Consider the following 25,773-nt stretch of genomic DNA (forward strand, 5'->3'; position numbering starts at 1 on the left):
CCAAGGGTATTACATTTTTTAATGAAAATGGCACCAAAAACATGGGCATTAGAAGTTAGGAGGAGGGAAGATTGCCTAAAAGTAGATCTAAAAAATTAAGGTGCTAAAGAATGACTGATTTAATAAACAAATCTGAAAAGAGATCCCAGAAAACAATTTACTTATGTCTACTCCTTTAATTCTACAAAACTTCTTTAAAAATCCTGTCATTGGAATTGGAAGACAAGTAACATTTTAAGAACTGATGCATTTTATGAGGTCGATCACAACTTTCAGTGCAGTCTGCATATTAAATGTTATATATGTGAGGCCTGATAGACAAATTTATTAACTTCTTGAGTCTATGGTCTTCATAATGCCATTAATATGGCCATTTTTGAGAAATTTTATTGTCTTGTCTTTAGAGTGCAGAGAGTTGCCTAGTTTACTTCTTAGCTAAAGGTAGCTGTAAATCAGTATTAGAAAATTCTACTGAATCTGCTCAGAGGAAGTATTGTAGTAATGACAGTATGATGAACCAGATTAACTCTAGAAAATGAGATATGTTGATATTATTTTTTTTTGTCTATGTCCATTCCATCTTTCTGGAGTAAAAGGGTACAAGTACCTGTTTGTGGTGTTATGTAATCAAGGGCAATGTCCTTTCTCTTTAGATTCTTTGAAAATGTGAAGGTTGATTGCAGACCAACTGAACAGGTGCCAGAAATAATTTAATGAGTTGAAACTCTAATTTTTATATTCAGTCTTAGCTATTATACCATAGTTTGATCAGTTTTAGTTTCCTAACTAGGCTTCTGAATTGCAGTTTTAAAACAAAGCCGTAGTCAGAGCATTCCCCTTTATCAGATACATTCCTTTTCTGGCATCACTGTATTTATAAATCAGGAGCTTGCCCACTAAACATTTGGACATACCTTGTCACAAACAAGGTTGTGAAAATTTTTAAAAATTGAGGGTGTTGAAAACTTAGGTAGATTTAAACACTGCTATAATATTTATTTTAGAAGCAAGGAAGCTCCATAAAGAGAAATTTACCATGTAATCAAAGTTAAGGTCATTAAGTACTTACAAAACATACTCAAAATATTTTGGTAGAATTCTTTTATAAATGAATTAGAAACATGCTTAAGTATATACAGTGTACCTTTTCCTGTGGATTTAGGATTGTTATTATGAGCATCAGTTATTTTACTGTAGTTATGCCTTCTGAAGTATTGAGGTATGTGGAGAGATGTTTGGCCCTAAACTGAATGGCTCCAGACTGCTCTGTGGTTGGTGATTCTGTGGCCAGTTGTTTCCTTCTTTCTTTCCTGGTCAGCTGTCACTTTTCAGTTTACCAGTATTTAAAGCAGTCTTGCTTCGTGTCCCCCACACTTTTAAGGCAGTGGGAGCTGGCCTGATGTCCTGATGGCTCCTTTACACCTGCCTCAGGAGTTATTATATGCATGGAGTTTGTGACAGCTATTTTGTTTTCTGCTTATATTTGGGTTTATGGCTGTTATATGGTCTATGAGATGAGAGGAGGAGCTTTAGAAGTTTGTCAAAATGTATGCAATATGTTTACTTGGAGATTTATTTATATATAAATGCTTATTTCGTAGAAATTATTTCAGGGATTGAGTTATTTGTCCTTCTCTAGCACTGCCAAATTTACAGTACCTGGGTATAAAGTATGAGAAGGTTCTGGAGATACATCCATGGCTCTAGATATAAATTAAAAACCCCTCAAAAGGTTTTTGAGAATGTGCTTCTTTAGTCAGGGAAATCATGCTTTCTTTCAAATTTGTTAATATTTTTAAACAATCATTTGGGTTTTTAATGTAAGTAAGGGGTCTTTCACAGTACCAGTAGAAATTGATCTCACCTGGGGCTGGGCAGCAAGATGTAGACTAATAATCTCATACAGATTATTTAACTTCTCTTTGCCTTAGCATCGGTTTCCTCATCTGTAAAGCCAGGATTATAGTACCTCCTATATAGGCTTGTTACCAGGGCTGAAGTGGCTGGTGCATAGGCAGCTCAATGGATGTTAGTTCCTATTCTACTCCTGCTGGTTTTGTTACGCTACTGGAAGGTCTTCAGATTGCATGCCCAGAGAGAAGGGAGCTTACATAGCAGTTGTTCTTTTCAGATTTGGGGTTGGAAAGAGAGTATGATGTTCTATTGTTGTTTTTAAATTTATACGCACACACACATGTGCATGCATATATAAAATAGAGCTTGGTCAATTGAAATATATCTGACTTTTATAATAAATCTCATGTTCCTGTACCAAGACATTCTTTTATTTTTAAATTAAAAAATTTTTTTGTTTGGCTGTGCCGTGCTGCATGTAGGACCTTAGTTCCCCAACCAGGGATCGAACCCGTGCCCTCTGCATTGGGAGTGTGGAGTCTTAACCACTGGACTGCCAGGGAAGCCCCAAGACATTCTTTTAGATGTTACTATATTTATGGTATTCATAGTGATTAGACTGGCAAAGAATAAATAATCTAGCATTAGAAATGTGGTTTAGGAAATTCACTTTTTACATTTTTTCTTTTAAAAAAAAATGTGACACCCCATCAGTGGAAATTCATGTATGACTTCTTGCATTGTCTCCTACTCATAACTTTTTCCTAGAAACCCCTTTTTTTGATATTTGACCTATACCTGGCTAACTTTTACTACTTTTTTTTTTGAAATACAGTTGATTTACAGTGTTAATTTCAGGTGTACAGCAAAGTGATACAGTTATACTACTTGTAATGTGCATCCTTTCTCCTTGCCTCTTCCATACTCCTTTAATACTCTAAATGTCCTTATAAGAAACACCTACTTATCCAGATCTTTTTTTTTTGTCTGAGCTATAGCCTTTCTTGGCTTTTCAACTAATTTGGGCATTTATTATGTACTAACTTTAATACTTTATTTTCCGCTTTCTCTCTGCTCCCCCCGCCCCCTATTATTCTTTGTTTAAACTTACAACTAGATTACAGGCTTCTGGATGAGCAGGAACTACAGCTTACTACTTATGTTTATTTGAAGCCCTTTGAGGGGATGATGGGATATAGTTGCCTTACATATTGTTGTACTTAATAAAGAAACCTGGCTAAAGTGAAGTCTACCTATTACTCTTTCCCTTATTTTCTTCAGGTTCATCCTCAAGGTTTTAAATGTTACCCTGGATGCTGCCTCATGCTTGATGACATATGCTTTATATTAAAGGGTCTTAGTCATTCTATGCATAAGTAAAGTTAAGCCAAGTAGAAATGGCTAAGGCTGATTGTTCTAGGAAAAAAAGATACCTGTCAGAAGTGTGGGGCTTTTTTCTTGTATATGTTGAGAATGGCATTTGTGCTTTATAGGGTTGAGTAACATGGTAAAGATCAGGTGATATTGAAGTACACCTTATTGTGCGATTGTAGACATTTTAGTGTTAGAGATGGACTTAGAAGTTATTTTTTAAATTTACCATTAACTTCTTACACTTGCAAATTTCAGGTGTTGTCACAGCAGAAATGTTTAGACATATGCAGAACTCTGAAATAATTCGAAAAATGACTGAAGAGTTTGATGAGGTAAGTTATTACCCTAAATGTTATGATAATTTTATGCATCTTGATCTTGATTTACTCTTCAGAGTATTAAATTCTGAATATTAGTGTTGTGGGTAAGAGCTCTGGCAGTAGAAATCCAATCAAATGATGGCCATGTGACCTTGGGCAAATTGTCTTAGCATCAGTTTCATCATCTGTAAAATTGAGCTAAAAATACTTATAAGGCTGTTATGAAAATTGCATGCAGTAATGTTTGAAAAATTACTTAGCATTTTACAATGCCTGGCATATAGTAAGGACTTAATAAATGGTAGCTGTTTTTATTTGTCAAAAAATTAAAATTTCAAGGAAGAATAAAATTAAGTGCCTACAAACATACCTTAGAATATTGTAGAAGGAAGATTCGATAAATACTTGGGGAACCAGGTGGAAGCTTAGGCAAAGGAAAATACATACATACATATATGTATAAAATTGTTTAAAGTCTTATTTTGTTTCAAATATGAGTAGTTAAGAACAATACAAATCCATAATAAGTAGTAGCTTAGACTTTAGTTGATCCTTTATCACGGTGATGTCTTTGAAGTATTGTTGCCAATAAAGACATATTTAGATTTACTATAATATAAACTCCTTCAGGGCAGGGATTTTTGTTTGTTTTGTTCACAGCTGTATTCCAGCACCAGTAGTTTTACTCTTTAAAGCTTTTCACCATGAATTTTCAGGTAGAAAGCCTTGTCTCATTTGAGTTTTATTTGATGTTTTTTGGGGGGTTTTTGCTTACTCAGATGAAGGAACTTTCAACTATCATTCTAAAAGATAGACAAGAGTTGTTAAAATGGCTTTGATGATCACTAAGTGCTATTAATCAGTCTCTAAGTAATTGAGATATAATTAAGAGGAATGGTATTATTTTAACTTTCTGATATTAAATGTTGTAGTGAGAATTTTCTTTCTTCTAAACAGCTATTTGAAACAAGAATCCTGAAATAAGATTTGAAAATATCAGCAAACCAAGTTGCTAACAGCAATTAAGATGACACTTTTCAATATAGCACTAAATGAGCCAATCAGAAAATGTGGAAGAAAACCTTTTTGTGGAGTATTAGGACCTTATTCTCAGATGAGACATAGTTCAACTTTTTTATGGCATGACTTAAAATTTTTAAAAATGTATGGCTCTAACGACAAAATTTAATTGTTAAAAATTTTTACTAAACCATACTGATAAAATGACCTTAAGTTTCTAGGACATTCTTGTCAGCAACTCTAGAAGTTCTGTGTAGTATTGATCTCTGTTTTTATCTTTATGACTTGCTTGTTTTTAATGATTTATGGAGGACCTCAGTGTATCTTCATTGGTGAATGCCCCATCTTATATGTAGGAGTACTTGAGTACCTGTCTTTCCAGATCATTCTAGCTACATTTCCATTTTTTAAAAAATTATCTCATTGTTTACATCTGCTGACTATTTGATGTTCTGAAACTAATGAAAACATACATTGTAATCCTTCGATTATTTATGACTCATACATCAATCCATTAGACTGGCTGAGAATGTGATTTCATCATTTTGAATCCATTAAAACATATAACTTTGGTTTGATGTTGGTTTGGTTTTGTTTTAAAGAAATTTAGTAACCGTATCTTTGCTTATCAGAATAATGTTTTGTTTGATGGGAGAGGCTTTTTATTTTGGTATGTAATTGGTATATGTTTTCATTGGTTAGAGTGAATTCAGAATATCCATTTTGTTTTTTTTAAAGATTTATTATTTATTTATTTATTTATTTATTTTAGGCTGCATCGGGTCTTAGTTGCAGCATGCGGGATCTTTGTTGAGGCATGTGGGATCTTTATTTGCGGCTCACGGGCTTCTCTTTAGTTGTGGAGCGTGGATTCCAGAGTACGTGGGCTCTGTAGTTTGCGGCATGCGGGCTCTCTAGTTGAGGCGTGAGTTCAGTAGTTGTGGCTCATGGGCTTAGTTGCCCCATGGCATATGGTATCCCAGTTCCCTGTCTAGGGATCAAACCTGTGTCCCCTGCATATTGTAAGGCGGATTCTTTACCACTGGACCACTAGGGAAGTCCCATCCATTTTGATCTTAAATAAAAGAGATGTGTTCAAAGGTACCTCTACCTTTGCATATTATTCTCCTGCCTACTTTGAGGATTTATTATAGAAGAAAGATGAAATAAAGGAGTCTTTCTTTAAAAAATAAATTTGTTTATTTATTTATATTTTATTTTTGGCTGCATTGGGTCTTCATTGCTGCGCGCAGGCTTTCTCTAGTTGCGGCAAGTGGGGGCTACTCTTCGTTGCGGTGCGCGGGTTTCTCATTGCGGTGGCTTCTCTTGTTTCAGAGCATGGGCTCTAGGCGTGTGGACTTAAGTAGTTGTGGCACGTGGACTCAGTAGTCGTGGCTTGCGGGCTCCAGAGCACAGGCTCAGTAGTTGTGGCGCACGGGCTTAGTTGCTCCGTGGCATGTGAGATCTTCTCGGACCAGGGCTCGAACCTGTGTCCCCTGCATTGGCAGCCGGATTCTTAACCACTGCGCCACCAGGGAGGTCCGATAAAGGAGTCTTTTCAGCTTCTGCCTAGGGTATTTGAAAAAAAAAAGTAAAAGTTTATTAAGTCATGTGTTTTAAATGAAATTGCTGTTTAAAATTTCTGTTTTAGGATAGTGGAGATTATCCACTTACCATGGCTGGTCCTCAGTGGAAGAAGTTCAAATCCAGTTTCTGTGAATTCATTGGCGTATTAGTACGGCAGTGTCAATATAGTATCATATATGATGAGTACATGATGGATACGGTCATTTCACTTCTTACAGGATTGTCTGACTCACAAGTCAGAGCATTTCGACACACAAGCACCCTGGCAGGTCAGTATTTAGAAATATTTTCTGTGCATTTTCTTAGGTTAGAGATCAAAATGATTTTCATTAAAAGAAATGAAATAATGGTGACAAATTAATTTTGTTTATTAAGTAGCCCCTAAGAGGACACTCTCACCTCTCCTTCAGCCCTCACGAATTACTGGGAATGGAGTGATATTTTCAGTTTTGATTCTCTGAAGGCATAATTAATTTTCTTGTGGTAAACCTACTTGATTCCTATCCACCTCTTCTCCCTTTCTGTGGCATAGTGATCTGTTGGGTTCTTGAAATATGTTTTATCAAGGAAGGTATTGACAGCAAATTTGGGGAACAGTCATTTTGGATATGTAGTTCTAAATGACTTTTATGCATAGTCTCTGCTAGCATAGTCCCTCATGGTATGATGGTCACTACAGGATGATGCTTATTTAATCACACCACAAAAAGTTGATTTTTCTTATGCTTCTGAGTAACTTTAGGCTGAGTCAGATTCTTTGATCTTTAAATTTTAATGAAATGAGTTACATTTTTAAGGCTCACATGATTAATTCTAGAACAGTGGTTTTTAGTGTTGATGTTGATAAAATGTTCTGGTTTCTCTTTTGTGCTGAAAGTACTGTTATTGAATATGTGCTTTTTGGTTTGAGTTTGAATAAATCAACTAGGCATTAATTGTTACTATAGTATTCTAAGCCTTAATGATAGAATATTTTGATTTCTACAAAAATTTTTCTTTCTCTAAGTGTGGGGATGTTTTTTTCCTTTAGAGTATTTCCCCAGAGAATTAAAGCTATGATTAAAGATGTACTTCTGCTCAACCCTCCATTTAAAAAAAAAAATAAAATGCATACAATCAACCTGTAGGTTTTGCTTTTAGATTTGAGGTCACAAAATATGAATGTGATCTTGCTCTGTGAATTTAGGTAGCTTTTTAAGAACTTAAACAGTTAAAGTAAATTAAAACATATATGATGGGGTAAGGTGGGTAATTTTAGATCAGAATGACAAACTGGTTTGCTGAAGGTGTGGAATAGCTCAGAAGATTGGGAATCTCTTTTAAAGAGAGCCAATAGCCACAAATTAAGGTTTAGTTTTGTGGTGTTCCATCACACAGTGAACCAGGTCTGAGACATAGTCTGGACTAAGCTATATTAAGCATAAAGTGTTCAGATATTTCAATTAATAAGTTTGAAATCACAGGCAGTGAGTCTTGTCTCAGTAGCAAGAGTTCAGTAACAGAAGGTAGAGATCTGGAGGAACTCTGATAAAAAGCACTTTATTGAGTGATATTTTACTCTTTGTACTTTTGACTTTTTATCTAGATCTGTCCTTCATAATCGCACCGTTGTCTTTATGATGATATGTAATAGAGTAAAATTAAAGGAAATCAAATACTGATAAAACTGTCCAACATTTCTACACACTGTACTTTGATAAAAAGCACTTAAGTTCCCTCCCCCTTTTGTTACTGGATAGCTAAATGACTGCTGTATGAATCAAAATTTATTTAGAAGGTGAATCGTGGTCTCTGGAAAAGGTCATTGTAGGGGACATATATCATAGTATAGTGGGATTTGAGCATAGTCTAGAGTCAGATTACCTAGTTTTGAATCTTGGTTTAACTATGTATATGAACTGTGTAGTCTGAGGCAGATTTCTTAATCTCCCTGAGCTTCAGGTTCTTCATGAATGAAATGAGGATAATACTTAACTTTGAGGGCTGTTGTAAGGATTAGGAGTTAATCCATGAAAAGTATTTAGCATAGGTAACTGACATATACTAAGTATTCAATACACATTAGCTGTTGTTTTACTATTGTTGTTTTCATTTGTAGCAGCTATATTTTTCTTTTCTGTTAGAAGCAGAACAGCCCATCTTGTTTTTAATTTCTCTTAATTTGATCTTAACTTGTAAATTTTTGTGTCTGAGACTAAGTTCAACATTTTCCATTTAAAAATAGCTATGAAGTTGATGACAGCTTTGGTGAATGTGGCACTAAATCTTAGCATTAATATGGATAATACACAAAGACAATATGAGGCAGAACGGAATAAAATGATTGGAAAACGAGCCAATGAGAGGCTAGAACTCCTGCTACAGAAGCGGAAAGAGGTACGTACACTTTTGCACTGAATATTTAAGCTATTAATCTGTAACTAACTTGGTCACCATTAATTATGATATAACTTTGCTAGTTCATCAGATAAATTTTTTTGAAAAATTTAAACAACATGTTTCAAGTTGTTTATACATCTAACTTATTTTTGTTGATTATTCATGCCAACAATACCTTCTGTGTATATATTCTTTCTGTGTGGACTAGGATTAAGAGTTCAAGGCTTCACATAAGGAGTCCTGGGCCAGTCTGACAAGCTGCTTAATGCTTTAGTGTTGTTCATCTCTACTGTGAAAATATCTCTCCTAACTTCCTCCCTCAGCTTATTGTCAGGATGAAATGAGGTTTCACTTATGTAAAGTCACTTTGAAAAATAACTTATAAGCTATTTTTGCTGTCATAATCTGTGTTTTTGGTTTTTTTGTAGTGTAAGAGGCACCTGGTTAACATTAATGACCACCAAATTCAACTTTGAATGAGGAAAATATATTTTTTCAGTTTTATGCTAAATAATAATAAATAAAATCTTTCGATGTTGTGTTTTTTGGTCGTTGTTGTTGTTGTCTCCCCTGCCCCCATGCCGTGCGGCTTGTGGGATCTTAGTTCCCTGACCAGGGATTGAACCCAGGCCCTGGCAGTGAAAGTGCCGAGCCCTAACCACTGGACTGCCAGGGAATTCCCTTGATGTTGTGTTTTTGATTTAAATTTCTCCTTCATTGGTGATGTAATATTTTGCTATCTGATATTGGGGATGTTTATTTTTATTTCTAATAGGCAAAGTCTGATGTTTCAGAAATATTAGTAATGCAGTTGAGTTAAAATATTTGCCGTGGTATTCCATAAATTACTTACTTGAGTTTGACATTTTTGGGGGTGTAGTGGTAACTATAATTTAAAAGTTGGTTATTTCTGAGATAGCCAATAACTTTTTAAAATGCCCCCTGCTCAAGAAAAGCCAGAAATATCTTGCCCACATTTCCAGCATACCTAACTCCTCATCTTTTTCACGTACGATTGACCCTTGAACAATACAGGTTTGAACTGTGCAAATCCATTGATACTTGGATTTTTTTTCAGTAGTAAATATTACAGTACTTACATGATCCACGGTTGGTTGAATCTTTAGTTGTGGAACCTTGTATGTGGAGAAACTGTGGACACAGAGAAACTGCATATACGGAGGGCCAACTATAAGTTTTATTTGGATTTTCAACTGTGTGGAGGGTCAGCGTCCCTAGCCCCTGCGTTGTTCACGGGTCAACTGTAGTTGAAATGAAGAATTGACCTTTTTGCCCCTTAATTTAGTTAATAAATTGCATTGGATGCTTTATTAGATGAACATAATGCATGAAATTATGGCCTGATTCTAAGATTCTGAACATAGAATGAGTGGATATAGGTAAAAAGGGGTTTTGAGTTTAAAATTCTTGTACAAATATAAGATATTAATACTTCTAGCTTGGGTTAAGTTTTTAAACATGTTGAAAGACCACCTGTGCCTTTGACTGTGCTAATGAATACAAGTGCATGCCCTTGTTAGCATTATTTGGAAATGTGAGATTATAATCATGAAAAGAAAAAAAAATTTTACAGAAACATACAACATAATCTAAAAGCTAATTAAGGGCTTCCCTGGTGGCACAGTGGTTGATAGTCCACCTGCCGATGCAGGGGACACGGGTTTGTGCCCCGGTCCAGGAGGATCCCACATGCCGTGGAGCGGCTGGGCCCGTAAGCCATGGCTGCTGACATGGCCGCTGAGCCTGTGCGTCCGGAGCCTGTGCTCCACGACGGGAGAGGCCACAATGGTGAGAGGCCCGCGTACCGCAAAAAAAAAAAAAGCTAATTAATACTTAGCATGTGAAAGATTTTCCTTGTAATTCTCAAGCTCTGAAACAATTTTCTCTTAACTCTCAAGCTCTGAGTTGAAAATATATGGGAGTAAATAAGTCAACCAAGATTTGAAATGTTTAGTTGATTATTTCAAGTGAGCCTTGTTTTCCTCAAAAATATTTAGCAGGGAGACAAATTTTTTGCCAAGTTATTTTACTCAAATCATTTTCTTTGAGCAGGCACTAGTTAACATGACTTATTTTTCAGATGCTGAAGACCAAGATAATGAAACATTGCTATGCTTTTTTGATTATGTTATATAATATGTATTATAATAAACTACATAACAGATTTATGTACATTTATACAATGAAAATATGTGACCATTTAAAAAATTAGTCTACCAGCTAAACATTAAAAACCAAGTACAAATATTCCAGGTATCAAGGGACTGTGGCTACCTGATAGACAACAGCTCTTAATTTTTGTATGTGGACACTTTTTGTTTAGTGGAATTAAGAATTGGGTGCTCGCTTCAGCAGCACATATACTAAAATTGGAACGAGAAGATTAGCATGGCCCCTGCGCAAGGATGACACGCAAATTCGTGAAGTGTTCCATATTTTTGTTAGAAAGCAGAAACTAACACACCACTGTAAAGTAATTATACTCCAATAAAGATGTTAAAAAAAAAGGAATTGGGTGTAATAACCAAAACACTGGAGAAACCTGCATTTGTGCTTGCAACAGCTTTTAGATGTCCTTTTGGTTCTCTTCCATTACAATTGAAAAGAAATGATGTGTTCTTTTCAGCTTCAAGAAAATCAAGATGAAATAGAAAATATGATGAATGCAATATTTAAGGGAGTGTTTGTACATAGATACCGGTAAGTCAGGATAGTTTTTTTAATGTAACTCTTATTCTGTTCAAGTTTGGATATTTAGTGGTTTAGGTAATATAAGTTTAGTGGAAATCGTGTTAGAGTAAGATCAGTGTTAGAATCTAAGCTCTTCCACTGATTGAGACACTCTATGCAAGTTACTTAACTGCTCTCAACTTTGTTTTCTATCTGAAAATGGGGTAATGTTGTGCTTGACTTGTAGATGCCCAGAAAATGGAAGCTACTGCTGTTATTAGGAGTCAGGGTACAGAATACTTAATTGATTTTGGAGGTACTATGTTAGTAGAGACTGTACGTTCTGATTCCTGACTCTTTCCTCTTCCATTTGAATATCAGTGGGAAAAGCTGGATAGATTTAAGTGAGATGTTTCCCTTATTTTGAATGAGTAGAGGAAAGAAATAGGTAATCTTACCACCATTTCTGCTGTAACCTATTCTTTAAATGTTGGTGGCATGTTTATTTAACTTCTCCGTCATTTCCTTAACTTGGCAGTTATTGAATCAGGTTAATACTTCCTTTGTAATATCCCTTTGTCTATTCTTACCTTTTTATTTCTGTTGTCACCATTACCTTAGTCTGTTCCCTTGTCATTCTCATGCCTAGAGATTATTGCAGTTGTCTTAAAATGTTCTTTTGTTGAATCATTCTTCTGCTCAAAAGCCTTGAATGACTTACCGTTACCTACAGGATGAATTCAAAATAATTTAGTCTGACATTCAAATCCAAGTTGAGCTTGGCCTCAATATTAGGTGTAACTAATTCTCACCGGGAAAATATTATCTAACCAGACTAGTGTTCCTGCTGTCTGAACACACCATGCCCAGGAGGTGTGAACAAAGGCTGGGGTATGGCATGGTATAAAAGGTGGGGATTGGATTCTGTTTGTAGGTTTATTTAACTTTAAATATTTATATGGTGATAATTATGCTTTGACAACTAGACTGTAAGCTCTTGGCATTCGGGGGCCATGCTTCAATTCTACTTTGAAATCCCCAGTAATACTTAAGGTAGTGGTATATTCATAGTAGGTATGAAGTATTTGGCGCTGCTTAAATAAACCACAAATCCTGTGGTATACTGGCACTAATATGCATAATTTTCCTTCCTCCATGCAGGGATGCAATAGCTGAAATCCGAGCTATTTGCATTGAAGAAATTGGCATTTGGATGAAAATGTATAGTGATGCCTTTCTTAATGACAGTTATTTAAAATATGTTGGTTGGACTATGCATGATAAGGTAAGATATGCCGTATAGACTGCTTTTCTTTTTACACATAGGCATAGCTATCTGCTGCTCTCATTCATAGTGACTTATCTGCATATAGGTATAACTGGGAGTACATTCCTATAGGCCTCTCTCCTTTATTCTTTTCTGTCCGCTCCATGAAAATATGGTTTCTATCACAAAGTTCCCTAGTTTTTTGAATCTTGGCCACTGATTTAGCCTTCAATCTTGAAATAGTTTGTGTACTGAAACAATTGGATCATGTAGGTGATGGTGGTAGTGGTGAGACACTTCTTAGAGCAGTAAGAAGAATTCTTACTCTGTTAATATGTAAGTGCTATATACATTTTAAAATTTCTTTAATTTTGCTTCTCTTGATAAACATGTATCTTAGCCAGATTATAAGTTACAACTTGGCTTCTGACCTTTTTTATTTTTTTTAATTAATCTACCTTTCTCTTAGTCTGCCTCTTCACAAGCCTTGAAGTTCTTTGTATATATTCCTTACAAATATTACTTTCTGTAAAGGAAAACTTACTGTGAAATATGCTACTATTGTCTTTCACAATAGTATTGCTCTGAAAAAATTTTCAAAAAATTTTCATTTGACCTACAGCAGTAGTAACCCCAAGGTATTTAGTTTTAAATGTTTATGTATTGATTGCTATTTTTGCATTATCAAAGATGAGAGTTTCTGAAGAAATGCTATTGTATAGAACATTTAAAGTAGAAAATATTGTAAGTATCTTGAATGTTCAGGTTGAAAATATGCAGAGTTTTAATGCATTTTCTCCTCTTGTTTCATTCAGCAAGGTGAGGTAAGACTCAAATGTCTCACTGCTCTACAAGGGCTTTATTATAACAAAGAGCTTAATTCCAAACTGGAGCTATTTACCAGTCGGTTCAAGGTTAGTATTACTCTAAGTATTTAAAAATTACCTGTTATTTGAAAGTATTTTTTCTGGCTTTCCCTTTAAGAATATTTTAATTATTTTTGTCCTTAGGATAGAATTGTGTCTATGACCCTTGACAAAGAATATGATGTTGCAGTACAAGCAATAAAATTACTCACTCTTGTTTTACAGTAAGTATGGGTTTTTAAAAATATTTATTTATTTATTTGGCTGCCCTGGGTCTTAGTTGCGGCATGTGGGATCTTTTAGTTGTGGCATGCAGGCTCTCAGTTGTAACATGCATGTGGGATCTAGTTCCCTGACCAGGGATCGAACCCGGGCTCCCTGCATTGGGAGTGCAGAGTCTTAACCACTGGACCACCAGGGAAGTCCAACAGTAATAAGTATGTATTTATTGCATATTGCTAATGTCTAGTTATCTAAATAATACATTAGAATACTTGGTTTAAATTTATCTAGATCTAAATTTTAATAACTTGGGGTTTTACAGCAAGAAGTTTAATTTTTTCTTGTAAAGTTGAGAAAACAGGAAGAGAGAACCATTGGACTAGAAAATTCTGAGCTAGGAATTCATGTGTTCTCATTCTCTTGACTAGTTTCCTTTCAATTTTACTGTCTCTAGATGCTCTTGAAATAAAGTTAAACACTTGAATGTGTTAAATATGCCTATCATATTTTGTCACACTATTATTTTTTAAAGATTTTATTTATTATTTATTTATCTTATTTATTTTTGGCTGTGTTGGGTCTTAGTTGCGGCATGCAGGATCTTCGTTGAGGCATGCGGGATCTTTCGTTGCGGTGCGTGGGCTTCTCTTTAATTGTGGCGTGCGGGTTTTCTCTCTCTAGTTGTGGCGCGCAGGCTCCAGTGCGCGTGGGCTCTGTAGTTGTGGCGCACGGGTTCCAGAGTGCATGGGCTCTATAGTTTGCGGCACGTGGGCTCTAGTTGAGGTGCGAGAGCTCTGTAGTTGTGGCGTGCTTGTTGCCCCTTGGCATGTGGGATCTTAGTTCCCTGACCAGGGATCAAACCTGTGTCCCCTGCATTGTAAGGCAGATTCTTTACCACTGGACCACCAGGGAAGTCCCTTGTCACACTTTTAGAAATTAGTATTTACTCAAACTTATCTGTAAAAAATCTGAATTTAAAATGTATTCTATTATGTTAAAATGTAAAAGTGATGGAATTCCCTTTTTTTCTTTTTAAAAAGGTATGATATATATGTAAGATTTACCATTTAAACATATTTAAGAGTACAGATCAGTGGAATTAAGTACATTCATATTGTTGTGCAGCCATCACCATTATCCATCTCCAGAACCTTTTTTATCTTCCCATACTGATACTCTGTAGATGACTGCCAAGTGTGATTTTAAGTCATATTGTCTACTCTTTATCTCTGAATTTGATTATTTTAGGTACCTCATATAAGTGGAATTATACAATATTTGCCCTTTTGTAGCAGGCTTATTTCACTTAGCATAATGTCTTCAGAATTCATCCATGTTAGGTTATGTATCAGAATTTTATTCCTTTTTGAGACTCAGTATGTTCCATTGTATGTATAACACATTTTATTTATTCATTCATCTGTTAATGGACATTTAGGTTGTTAACATGATCCAAATAATTGCAAAAGGGCCTTTTCAAAAAAAATCATAGCATGCTAATTCTGATACTCATATGTATGGGAAAGTCATCATGTAAGAGTAGCCAGCAAAATTCTGATAAAAACTAATGAGAGACGACTACCCGGTATGATTTTAAGTCATATTGTAAAACCACAGTAACTTTTATTATTATTATTAATTCAAAAAATTGAAGTATAGTTGATTTACAGTGTTGTGTTAATTTTAGGTGTACAGCAAAGTGTTTCGGTTATACATATATATAGTAAGTCCTTGCTGGTTATCTATTTTATACATAGCAGTGTGTATATGTTAATCCCAAACTCCTAATTTATCCCTCCCTCCCCCTACCATAGTAACTTTTAAATTTTGACACTAGTATGTGAATAGACAGAAATCAATGGCACAGAATAAAGAAAAGAGACAAACTTAAATGCATCCAGGAACCTAGTGTAGGGTAAGGGTCATTTCCTATCAGAAAATAAATGGTTTTGTGACACTTAGGTTCTATTTGGGGGGAAATTAAATTGGATTCATATTTCGACCTTATATAGAAATGATTTCCAGGTGGATGAAATGTTTAAATGTAGATAAATGAGACCATTAAAGTGCTAGATGAAAACTTAGGGGAAGATTAAACATTTATATTTTATATGTAAACTGAGCAATGTCTTTCTGAGCATGACATAAAACCTAGACATTAAAAAAAAATACGGGGCCTCCCTGGTGGCGCAGTGGTTGAGAGTCCGCCTGCCGATGCAGGGGATACGGGTTCGTGCCCCGGTCTGGGAGGATCCCATATGCCGCGGAGCGGCTGGGCCCGTGAGCCATGGCCGCTGAGCCTGCGCATCCGGAGCCTGTGCTCCGCAACGGGAGAGGCCACAACAGTGAGAGGCCCGCGTACGGAAAAAAAAAAAAAAAAAAAAAAATACGGAATTTTAACTACATGAAAAACTAGAAGAAAAAAAACTAGCAATGTGTATATGACATAAAATATAAACAAACTCAGAAAACAAATGACAGACTGGGCAAAATATTTGCATCATAGGAGTCACTTTCAATAAATCAATAAAAAGAACAGAAACCCAATAGGAAAACAGTCAAAAGTTAGGAGCCACATCATTGACAGAAAAGAAAATAAAAATTTAAACATATGAAAAGTTGTTTAGCCGTACTTAGAGACATGTATATTAAAATGAGACCATCTTTTACCTATTTCTTGACAAAGATACAACATGTGTTTGGTAATACACTATGTTGGTAAGGCTATGCAAAAACAGACCCTTGTACATTATTGATGGGACTATGAATTGGTATAACCTCTTTGGAGCAAAGCTTGGCAGTATCTATTCAAAATATAAAATGCTTACATTCTCTAACATAGTACTATTTGTAATAGAATTTTGGAAATATTCTAGGTGATTATTAATAGAGGAAGAATTAAATTTATATATAATAACTAATAGAAGCACCTCATAGGGGTTATCTCATTTAATGCAGCAGTCCTGTGTGAGAAGCATGGTTGTTAACCCCATTTATATGAAATGGACTATATTGCAGTCATTAAAAAGAAGGCAGCTCTACCTCAAAATTTAAATTAGTTGGTTGGGATTAATATATACACACTACTATATATAAAATAGATAATCAACAAGGACATACTGTATAACACAGGGAACTTTGCTCACTACTCTGTAACAACCTATATGGGAAAAGAATCTGAAAAAGAATAGATAAATGTATATGTATAACTAAATTGCTTTGCTGTACACCTGAAACTAACACAACATAGTAAATTACTATACTCCAATATAAAATAAAAATTAAATTTAAAAAAACCAGAAAAGAGAAGGCAGCTCTAGATACACTGACATTTTCTGAGAATTCACTTAACTGGGGGGATTTTGAGCAGTCTTAACAATTGCATTTTTCTTTAATTTTTAATTGGATTTAAAAATTATAAGTTTTTATATGCACATGTTATAAAAATATTGAAAGAATCCCGAAGTAAATAAGAAAATAATAGTATCCTACTTATATTTCTACAGCTTCTCCCCTTTCCCTCTGTAATTCCCTGTGGACATCTTTTTTTGTTGTTTCTGGTATTTTAATGAAGGGTAATGGCCATTTTTGTTGATTCAGCCATGTATATACCTAATAACTGAAACCTGTCAGGAACATTCCTTATTGGTTAAAATGAGTGAACTACTACACATTTACTATAGTTTCACTGATTTGATTCAATATATATGTATATGTATATATTTTATTATAAGATGGCACAAGTGGTTTTTCCAAAAATGATGCAGTATTACACATCGAGTTAATTTAAATTAAAGTGCTTTTGAAACTTTTAACATTTTGTTTTCATTTTTCTCAAAAAGAAGTAATACTTCCTTAGACATCAGACTTCTGGAAACCTTGTGCACAGCGGAAAACCAAAAAGGATCTGAGCTCCTGAACTAACCATCTACTATCCTTAGGCTTTTTTCTCTGATGGTGGTCCTATGATTCCTAATTTACATATAATGGTAAAAAACCTAGATTGTTTATCTCACAGTAGACTAAAAGCATATTAGGAGGGAAAGAGGTGCCAGAGGTCAGGACTTCAAATGCAGAGTCCCACTATGGAAGCACCCAACAAGGTTTACCCTGGTGTACTGTGGTTGATGGGCCTAATAATGACTTTGATTTACCAAGATTTTGTTAGGTTTATTTTGTTCTTTTAAAATAAGGTCAGTAAAATGAGCACTGCATTTTAGTAAGATTTTTTTAATGATACATTGTAAAGGTCTTTGGCACTTAAATTTTAATTATTTGCTAAAATGCTTTTGCATTGCCTTATATGGTGTTTAGTACATGGTGAAGTATTATTCTTCATTGTGAGATAACTGGGGTGTTAGTATATTTTAATGTTGCAATATTGTCTCTTGCCTTAATATTACTATGAAATACATGCAAAATGTTCTCTGTGATTATTAACTCTAAGCTCTTAGCATACCACCACTTCTTTTCCTACGTTAGTTTATATTATTTTGTCTTCATTTCCCTTTAGCATATTTGTCACATTGTTATTTCTCTTAGTATATGTTTCATTATACTCAGTATTCACTCTAATTTTACCTCCCATTGATCTTAGGTGTTAACAAAATACTCAGCTATTTTGTCAGGGGATGCTTTTACTGATAGACGATAATCAAATAAGGTTGATTTCTTCTTTCAGCAGAAGTTTTTAATGAAGGCTTTTTTTTAAATAAATTTATTTTATTCATTTATTTTTGGCTGCGTTGGGTCTTCGTTGCTGCACGCGGGCTTTCTCTAGTTGTGGCGAGCGGGGGCTGCTTTTCATTATGGTGCGCAGGCTTCTCATTGTGGTGGCTTCTCTTGTTGTGGAGCACGGGCTCTAGGCGCACGGGCTTCAGCAGTTGTGGCTCGCAGGCTCTAGAGCGCAGGCTCAGTAGTTGTGGCACGTGGGCCTAGTTGCTCCGCGGCATGTGGGATCTTCCCGGACCAGGGCTCGAACCCGTGTCCCCTGCATTGGCAGGCAGATTCCTAACCACTGTGCCACCAGGGAAGCCCTGAAGGTTTTTTTTTAACACAAGTTTAAAAGTGAAAGTGTACTATTTTTTAATGTGTGAATATGAATTTTTGTAATCAGTATGCTTAAAATTGCAGCATTACTTTGAAAACTGCTATTTCTTATTTCTTTTTAGGAGTAGTGAAGAAGTTCTTACTGCAGAAGATTGTGAAAATGTCTATCATCTGGTTTATTCAGCTCATCGGCCAGTAGCAGTAGCAGCTGGAGAATTTCTCTACAAAAAGTAAATCTGTATTTCTGTTGTTCATTTGTCTAAAGTATACTTTAATGGAAGTAATTTATTGTGGTATAATTCATATTAAAATATATATAAATATAACTTATTAAAAATTATTCAGTACCGGTCTTAAGCCTATTTTTATGTTAAAAAAATATTTTTCAAAATAATAAAAGGTTTTACTTCGAGTACTTTGATAACAGTTTGATATAAGAACCACAAGAATCCTTTAGTCTCATTACTTTTATGTTGCTGTATAACACCTCAGATTAGGTAGTATAGATAGCAGTGTGAATATCTAATCACCGAAAATATTTAGCAAATGTTATGTAATGGCTTTTAAAGAGAACAATTTGAACCACTTGGACTAAACTGTAAGATTTTAAGATTGTAAAGTCTTAAAAGATTTTATTAAAATGCTCATTTGGGGTGAAGCATTTATTAGAAAGAGTATATGATATAAAACATTTACACTACAGTTTTCTATTCATTGTTATCCAGTGATAACTTTGTTGTTTATAAGGAAGAATGATCATGATACCCGTAGAAAGAGGCCACTAAGTTCAGACTTTGGGATAAATTGTGCAAGAAGGATAGAAGGAAAAGACATGTCATTTTTAAAGAGAAGAATGTTTATCATAGATTTATGTACATAAATGGTATAGGTTAGTCAAAGGATAGAAGGAAAAGACATGTCATTTTTAAAGAGAAGAATGTTTATCATAGATTTATGTGCATAAATGGTATAGGTTAGTCATTGTGATACTTTTATAAAAAGAAATGCTTGGTTAAAATGCAGTAAGGGTTTTAAAAAGAAATAATTCACAATGCAACTAACTTGAGAAGTTAATTTAAAAGGATTTAGAAGTACCACCAAGTGTGAAATGAAAAAGGTTTATAGCAATTACTTAGTATAAAGTTGGAAAATACTGTACCTACTCAGCTCCCATGTACTCCTTTGTTAAATGCTTAAATATGGAATTCAGACAGTTTTTTTAAATTAGGAAATTTTTGTTTATTTTAAAAGTAAGTATTTTGCATTTATCATAGGCTCTTCAGTCGTCGAGATCCAGAGGAGGATGGAATGATGAAAAGAAGGGGACGACAAGGTCCAAATGCCAACCTTGTTAAGACATTGGTTTTTTTCTTTCTGGAAAGTGAGGTTAGTTGATGTTCATGTTATACTTACGTTCAAAACAATTTGGAGGTGGGGTTCAAATGATGTAAATCTTAAAATCTTCCAAATATCACAGTGAGTGTTGGATAAAATAGAGTTCTACCAACTCCACACCAAAAAAATTTTTTTTCTGTGTTAGTAAGATACTCAAATAGTATATTTATATGTAGTGCTAAGAGCATGAATTTTGGAGCCAGAAAGACCTGATTGGGCTTCCCTACTTATTATTTGTATAACCTTGATTCAGTTACTTAATCTTTCTAAGCCCATTTTCCTTGTAAAAATGTGGATAATAATTTCTTAGATAACGCTGAGATAATCCATGTAAAACTATTAGCACAGACCTAGCATTTTGTTAGTTCTCAATGTTTGGTACCTGTGATTATTATTGTTGTTGCAGATACAGATTTACATTTAACATGAGCTCTTTTAGGTCTCCCTTAGGTTGAAAACCTACCTGTTCACCAGAATTTGAGAAGACCCAACATACATTTTTAGTATATGTGTATTATTTAATCGTGTTAGGGCCTTTTAATTAGATTTTCTAATTGTTTCCATATATAGAAATACAGTTGGTTTTTGCATATTGATCTCTTATCTGCAGTTTTGCTAAATTCACTTTTTAAAGTAAGTTTTTAATAAAATTCTTAGTATTTTCTATAATATACAATCAAGTCATTTGCAAATAATGATGATTTTACTTGTTCCTTTGCTACATTTATGCCATTTTTTCCCCAGCCTTATTGTAGTGGCTAGGGCATCCAGTAGAATGTTGAATAAAAGTGGTGAGGGTAGATAGCTTTGGATTGTTCCTGATCTTAGGGGAAAAGTATCCAATATTTCAACATTAATTACGTTGTTAGTTATAGGTGTTGTGTAACTATTTATTATATTGAGGATGTTTCCTCCTATACCTATTTTTTTTTTTTTTTTTTTTTGTGGTACGCGGGCCTCTCACTGTTGTGGCCTCTCCCATTGCGGAGCACAGGCTCCGGACGCGCAGGTTCAGCGGCCATGGCTCACGGGCCTAGCCGCTCCACGGCATGTGGGATCTTCCTGGACCGGGGCACGAACCCTCGTCCCCTGCATCGGCAGGCGGACTCTCAACCGCTGCGCCAGCCGGGAAGCCCCCTCCTATACCTATTTTTGCTGAGAAGTTTTTTTCAATTTTATTGAAATATAGTTGATTTACAGTGTTGTGTTTAATTTCTGCTCTGCAGCAAAGTGACTCAGTTATACATATGTATATTCTTTTTCATATTTTTTTGTTATGGTTTATCACAGGATACTGAATATAGTTCCCTTGCTGTACTAGGACCTTGTTGTTTATCCATTTTATACATAATAGTTTGCATCTGCTAATATCCCAGACTCTCAGTCCTTCCCTCCCCCACCTCCCCTCCCCCTTGGCAACCACAAGCCTGTTCTCTATATCTGTAAGTCTGTTTTTGTTTCATAGATATGTTCATTTATGTCGTATTTTTAGATTCTACATATAAGCGATATCATATGGTATTTGTCTTTCTCTTTCTGACTGACTTCGCTTAGTATGATAATCTCTAGGTCCATCCATGTTGCTGCAAATGGCGTTATTTCATTCTTTTTTGTGACTGAGTAATATTCCATTGTATGTATGTGTGTATACACACACACACACACACACACACACATATCTTTCTTTCTGTCTTTTTTTTTTGTGGGGGCCGCCCTGCAGGGCATGCAGGATCTTAGTTTCCTGACCAGGGATCGAACCCATGCCCCCTGCAGTGGAAGCATGGAGTCTTTTTTTTTTTTAACATGTTTATTGGAGTATAATTGCTTTACAATAGTGTGTTAGTTTCTGCTTTATAACAAAGTGAATCAGCTATACATGTATCCCCATATCTCTTCCTTCTTGCATCTCTCTCCCTCCCACCCTTCCTATCACACCCCCTCTACGTGGTCACAAAGCACCAAGCTGATTCCCTGTGCTATGCGGCTGCTTCCCACTAGCTATCGGTTTTACCTTTGGTAGTGTATATATGTCCATGCCACTCTCTCACTTTGTCACAGCTTACCCTTCCCCCTCCCCATATCCTCAAGTCCATGCTCTAGTAGGTCTGTGTCTTTATTCCCATCCTGCCCCTAGGTTCTTCATGATCTTTTTTTTTTTTTTTTTTAGATTCTGTATATATGTGTTAGCATACGGTATTTGTTTTTCTCTTTCTGACTTACTTCACTCTGTATGACAGACTCTAGGTCCATCCACCTCACTACAAATAACACAATTTCGTTTCTTTTTATGTCTGAGTAATATTCCATTGTATATATGTGCCACATCTTCTTTATCTATTCATCTGTCAATACCACATCTTCTTTATCCATTCATCTGTCAATGGACATTTAGGTTGTTTCCATGTCTTTGCTATTGTAAATAGTGCTGCTATGAACATAGGGGTGCATGTATCTTTTCAAATTATAGTTTTGTCTGGTATATGCCCAGTAGTGGGATTGCTGGGTCATATGGTAGTTCTATTTTTACTTTTTTAAGGTGCCTCCATACTGTTCTCCATAGTGGCTGTATCAATTTACATTCCCACTAACAGTGCAGAAGGGTTCCCTTTTCTCCACACCCTCTCCAGCATTTATTATTTGTAGACTTTTTAATGGTGGCCATTCTTACTGATGTGAGGGGATACCTTATTGTAGTTTTGATTTGCATTTCTCTAATAATTAGCGATGATGAGCATCTTTTCATGTGCCTATTGGCCATCTGTATGTCTTCTTTGGAGAAATGTCTATTTAGGTCTTCCACCCATTTTTTGATTGGGTTGTTTGTTTGATATTGAGTTGTATGAACTGTTTGTATATTTTGGAAATTAAGCCCTTTTCAGTCGCATCATTTGCAAATATTTTCTCCCAGTCTGTAGGATGTCTTTTTGTTTTGGTTATGGGTTCCTTTGCTTGCAAAAGCTTATAAGTTTGATTAGGTCCCATTGTTTATTTTTACTTTTATTCCTATTGCCTTAGGAGACTGACCTAAGAAAACATTGGTGCGATTTATGTCAGAATGTTTTGCCTGTCTTTCTCTTCTAGGAGTTTTATGGTGTCTTGTCTTATATTTAAGTCTTTAAGCCATTTTGAGTTTATTTTTGTGTATGGTGTGAGGGTGTGTTCTAGCTTCATTGATTTACATGTGGCTGTCCAGCTTTCCCAACACCACTTACTGAAGAGACTGTCTCTTCCCCATTGTATATTCTTGTCTCCTTTGTCAAATATTAATTATCCAAAGGTGTGTGGGTGCTGAGACGTTTTATCATGAATGGATGTTGAATTCTGTCCAATGCTTTTTTCTTCATCCCTTGAGATGATTATTTTATCTTTCATTACTTTAATGTGATGAATTATGTTGATTGTTTTGAATGTTGAATCAACCTTGCATTCCTAGGATAAACCCCTACTTGGTCATGATCTGTTATCCTTTTTATATATTGCTGGTTTTAGTTTGCAAATATTTTGAGAACATTTCCTCCATGTTCATGCAGGGTATTGGTATATATATATATATTTAATTGTAATGTCTTTGATGGGTTTCGGTATCATGGTAATGCTTGTCCCCTAAAATGAGTTGGGAAGCTGTAGGGCCTTTTTAAGCTTCACAGAATGAAGAGAAATGATTTAGTTATATATTGAATTGATAAGTAATCATGTATTTTGTATTTTAAGTAATCGTTACAGCTCCCATTAAGTTACAATAAATTTGTAGTATATTTTATAACTGAGAGTAGTTCACCCGTGTAATACAGTTGGCCCCCCATATCTGTGGGTTCTGCATCTGTGGATTCAGCCAACAGGGGATTCAACCAATAGTGGATTGAAAATATTTTTTGAAAAATTCTGGAAAGTTCCAAGAAGCAAAACTTGAATTTGCCATATACTGGCAACTGTTTACATAGCATTTACATTGTATTAGGTATTATAAGTAATCTAGAGATGATTTAAAGTATATGGAAGGATGAGCGTAGGTTATGTGCAGATACTACACCATTTTATATAAGGAACTTGAGCATCCTCGGAAAATCTGACGGGGGGTCCTGGAACCAATCCTCCTTAGATACAGAAGGATGACTGTATTGAGTCAGGTACTAAATATGCATGCATATAGTCTCTTCAAAAATAATTTTCATGTGAATGATTTAATGATTATTGTGAGAAATGTTACTACCTAGCAGGGTTTACTTATACATAGCAAGCTAAGGCAGTTCTTCTCTGTCCTTTCTTCCATTTGACCTCAAAAAACAAATTGTTGTTTGAGTTTGCACATGGTGCCAACAAAGCTTCCATTCTTTTGATTAAGGCTAGTATGATATTTGTCTAAGAGCACATTGCTCTTTTTAAATTTTAGTTACATGAGCACGCAGCATACCTTGTGGATAGCATGTGGGACTGTGCTACTGAGCTGCTGAAAGACTGGGAATGTATGAATAGTTTGTTGCTGGAGGAGCCACTTAGTGGAGAGGAAGGTAAGGATGTTTAATTATGGTATTTTTGTTTAGATAATTTTGAAAATAGAGTTTACTTATTCCATTTCTTTATCTTTTAGCATTAAAATAATGATTCAAAGTCTTTGAATAATTTTGTTTTCATACACCTGAATATTATGCTATGTAGAAAGATGTAGTTGCTGTCAATATTCTTTATTTTGTTTTATTATATTTTATTTTTTTGTATCTGTTCATATTTTCATTTCTCAAATTGTGGAGCAGTGTTTTACAGATTTGTAATGCTTAGGAAGGTTTAACTTGTTCTGATCCTTTTTGTGATTTAGTAATGGGATTTTCTTTAGTACATTAGGTCAGATTCTGTCACAGGCAGAAGGAACTGTTATGTAATATTATAAATGGCATATAAAGAAAAGAAATAGGTTAACTTTCTGATTTTTTTTTCAGCGCTAACGGACAGACAAGAGAGCGCTCTGATTGAAATAATGCTTTGTACCATTAGACAAGCTGCTGAATGTCATCCTCCTGTGGGGAGAGGGACAGGAAAAAGGGTATGCCAACATATTTTCAGTATTCTAAATTATATGTCTCTTTTTCAATATCTTTTTTAAAGTTCTTATTTGTAACCATATAATCAAATTTTTGAATCTTAAATTTTATTTTTCAGGCAATCTTTGCTTATAAATATGTGTTAGAAGTAAATTTTAAAACATTAGCAATTTGCGAAATCCACGTTCCTTCCATAAGATACTTTGTGAGTTAACTACAGGAGATGCAGTGATTGACAGTAACTACAGGAGATAAAGTGATTGACAGTCCCTGCCTTTAAGACTGCCTGTTGTGCAACATTTTAGAATGGTGTATTTGTCTGTTTTGGTTTATTTATAGATTTGCTTTCCTTTTCTTTTAATAAAAGTTAGAAATAAAGACAGGATAATCATTCATTAATATGGGGGAAATTCCTATTTCCTGGGATTTGATTTTAATGCATTATTTCAAAGTTCACATATATTTGTATTGTAGACCAGAGTTGCACAGGCTTTCAAACTTTGTGAAGCACAAAAATACATTTTTATAATGTGACCTAGTACACATCTATATATATGTGTTTGTGTATAACTGAAACAGAATTTCATCAAACAATACTGCAATTTATGTGATGCATTCTATTTTCCTTTGTTTTCTTTTCGTGTTTTTTTTCTTGTTTTTCTAATTGCTGGTCATTACTTATGTTGATTTCATAACTCATGGATCATGGCACA

At 34.9% G+C, this 25,773-nt stretch overlaps 1 protein-coding gene across 6 annotated transcripts in view; it reads left to right on the forward strand.

Moving 5' to 3' along the window:
- The window catches only part of STAG2 (STAG2 cohesin complex component), a 120,992-nt gene that overhangs the window by 56,778 nt on the left and 38,441 nt on the right, over nt 1-25,773 (forward strand). For all 6 annotated transcript variants that reach the window (XM_082609121.1, XM_082609119.1, XM_082609123.1 and 3 more), the window contains 11 exons: nt 3,484-3,560; nt 6,220-6,424; nt 8,380-8,531; nt 11,182-11,255; nt 12,387-12,510; nt 13,308-13,406; nt 13,503-13,582; nt 18,752-18,859; nt 19,904-20,015; nt 24,415-24,532; nt 24,959-25,062. In XM_082609121.1, coding sequence (XP_082465247.1) covers nt 3,484-3,560; nt 6,220-6,424; nt 8,380-8,531; nt 11,182-11,255; nt 12,387-12,510; nt 13,308-13,406; nt 13,503-13,582; nt 18,752-18,859; nt 19,904-20,015; nt 24,415-24,532; nt 24,959-25,062 — 1,253 coding nt within the window. The remainder of the gene's footprint in view (nt 1-3,483; nt 3,561-6,219; nt 6,425-8,379; nt 8,532-11,181; nt 11,256-12,386; nt 12,511-13,307; nt 13,407-13,502; nt 13,583-18,751; nt 18,860-19,903; nt 20,016-24,414; nt 24,533-24,958; nt 25,063-25,773) is intronic.

This window comes from Mesoplodon mirus, assembly GCF_964341445.2.
Source record: "Mesoplodon mirus genome assembly, chromosome: X".
NCBI lineage: Eukaryota > Metazoa > Chordata > Mammalia > Artiodactyla > Ziphiidae > Mesoplodon > Mesoplodon mirus.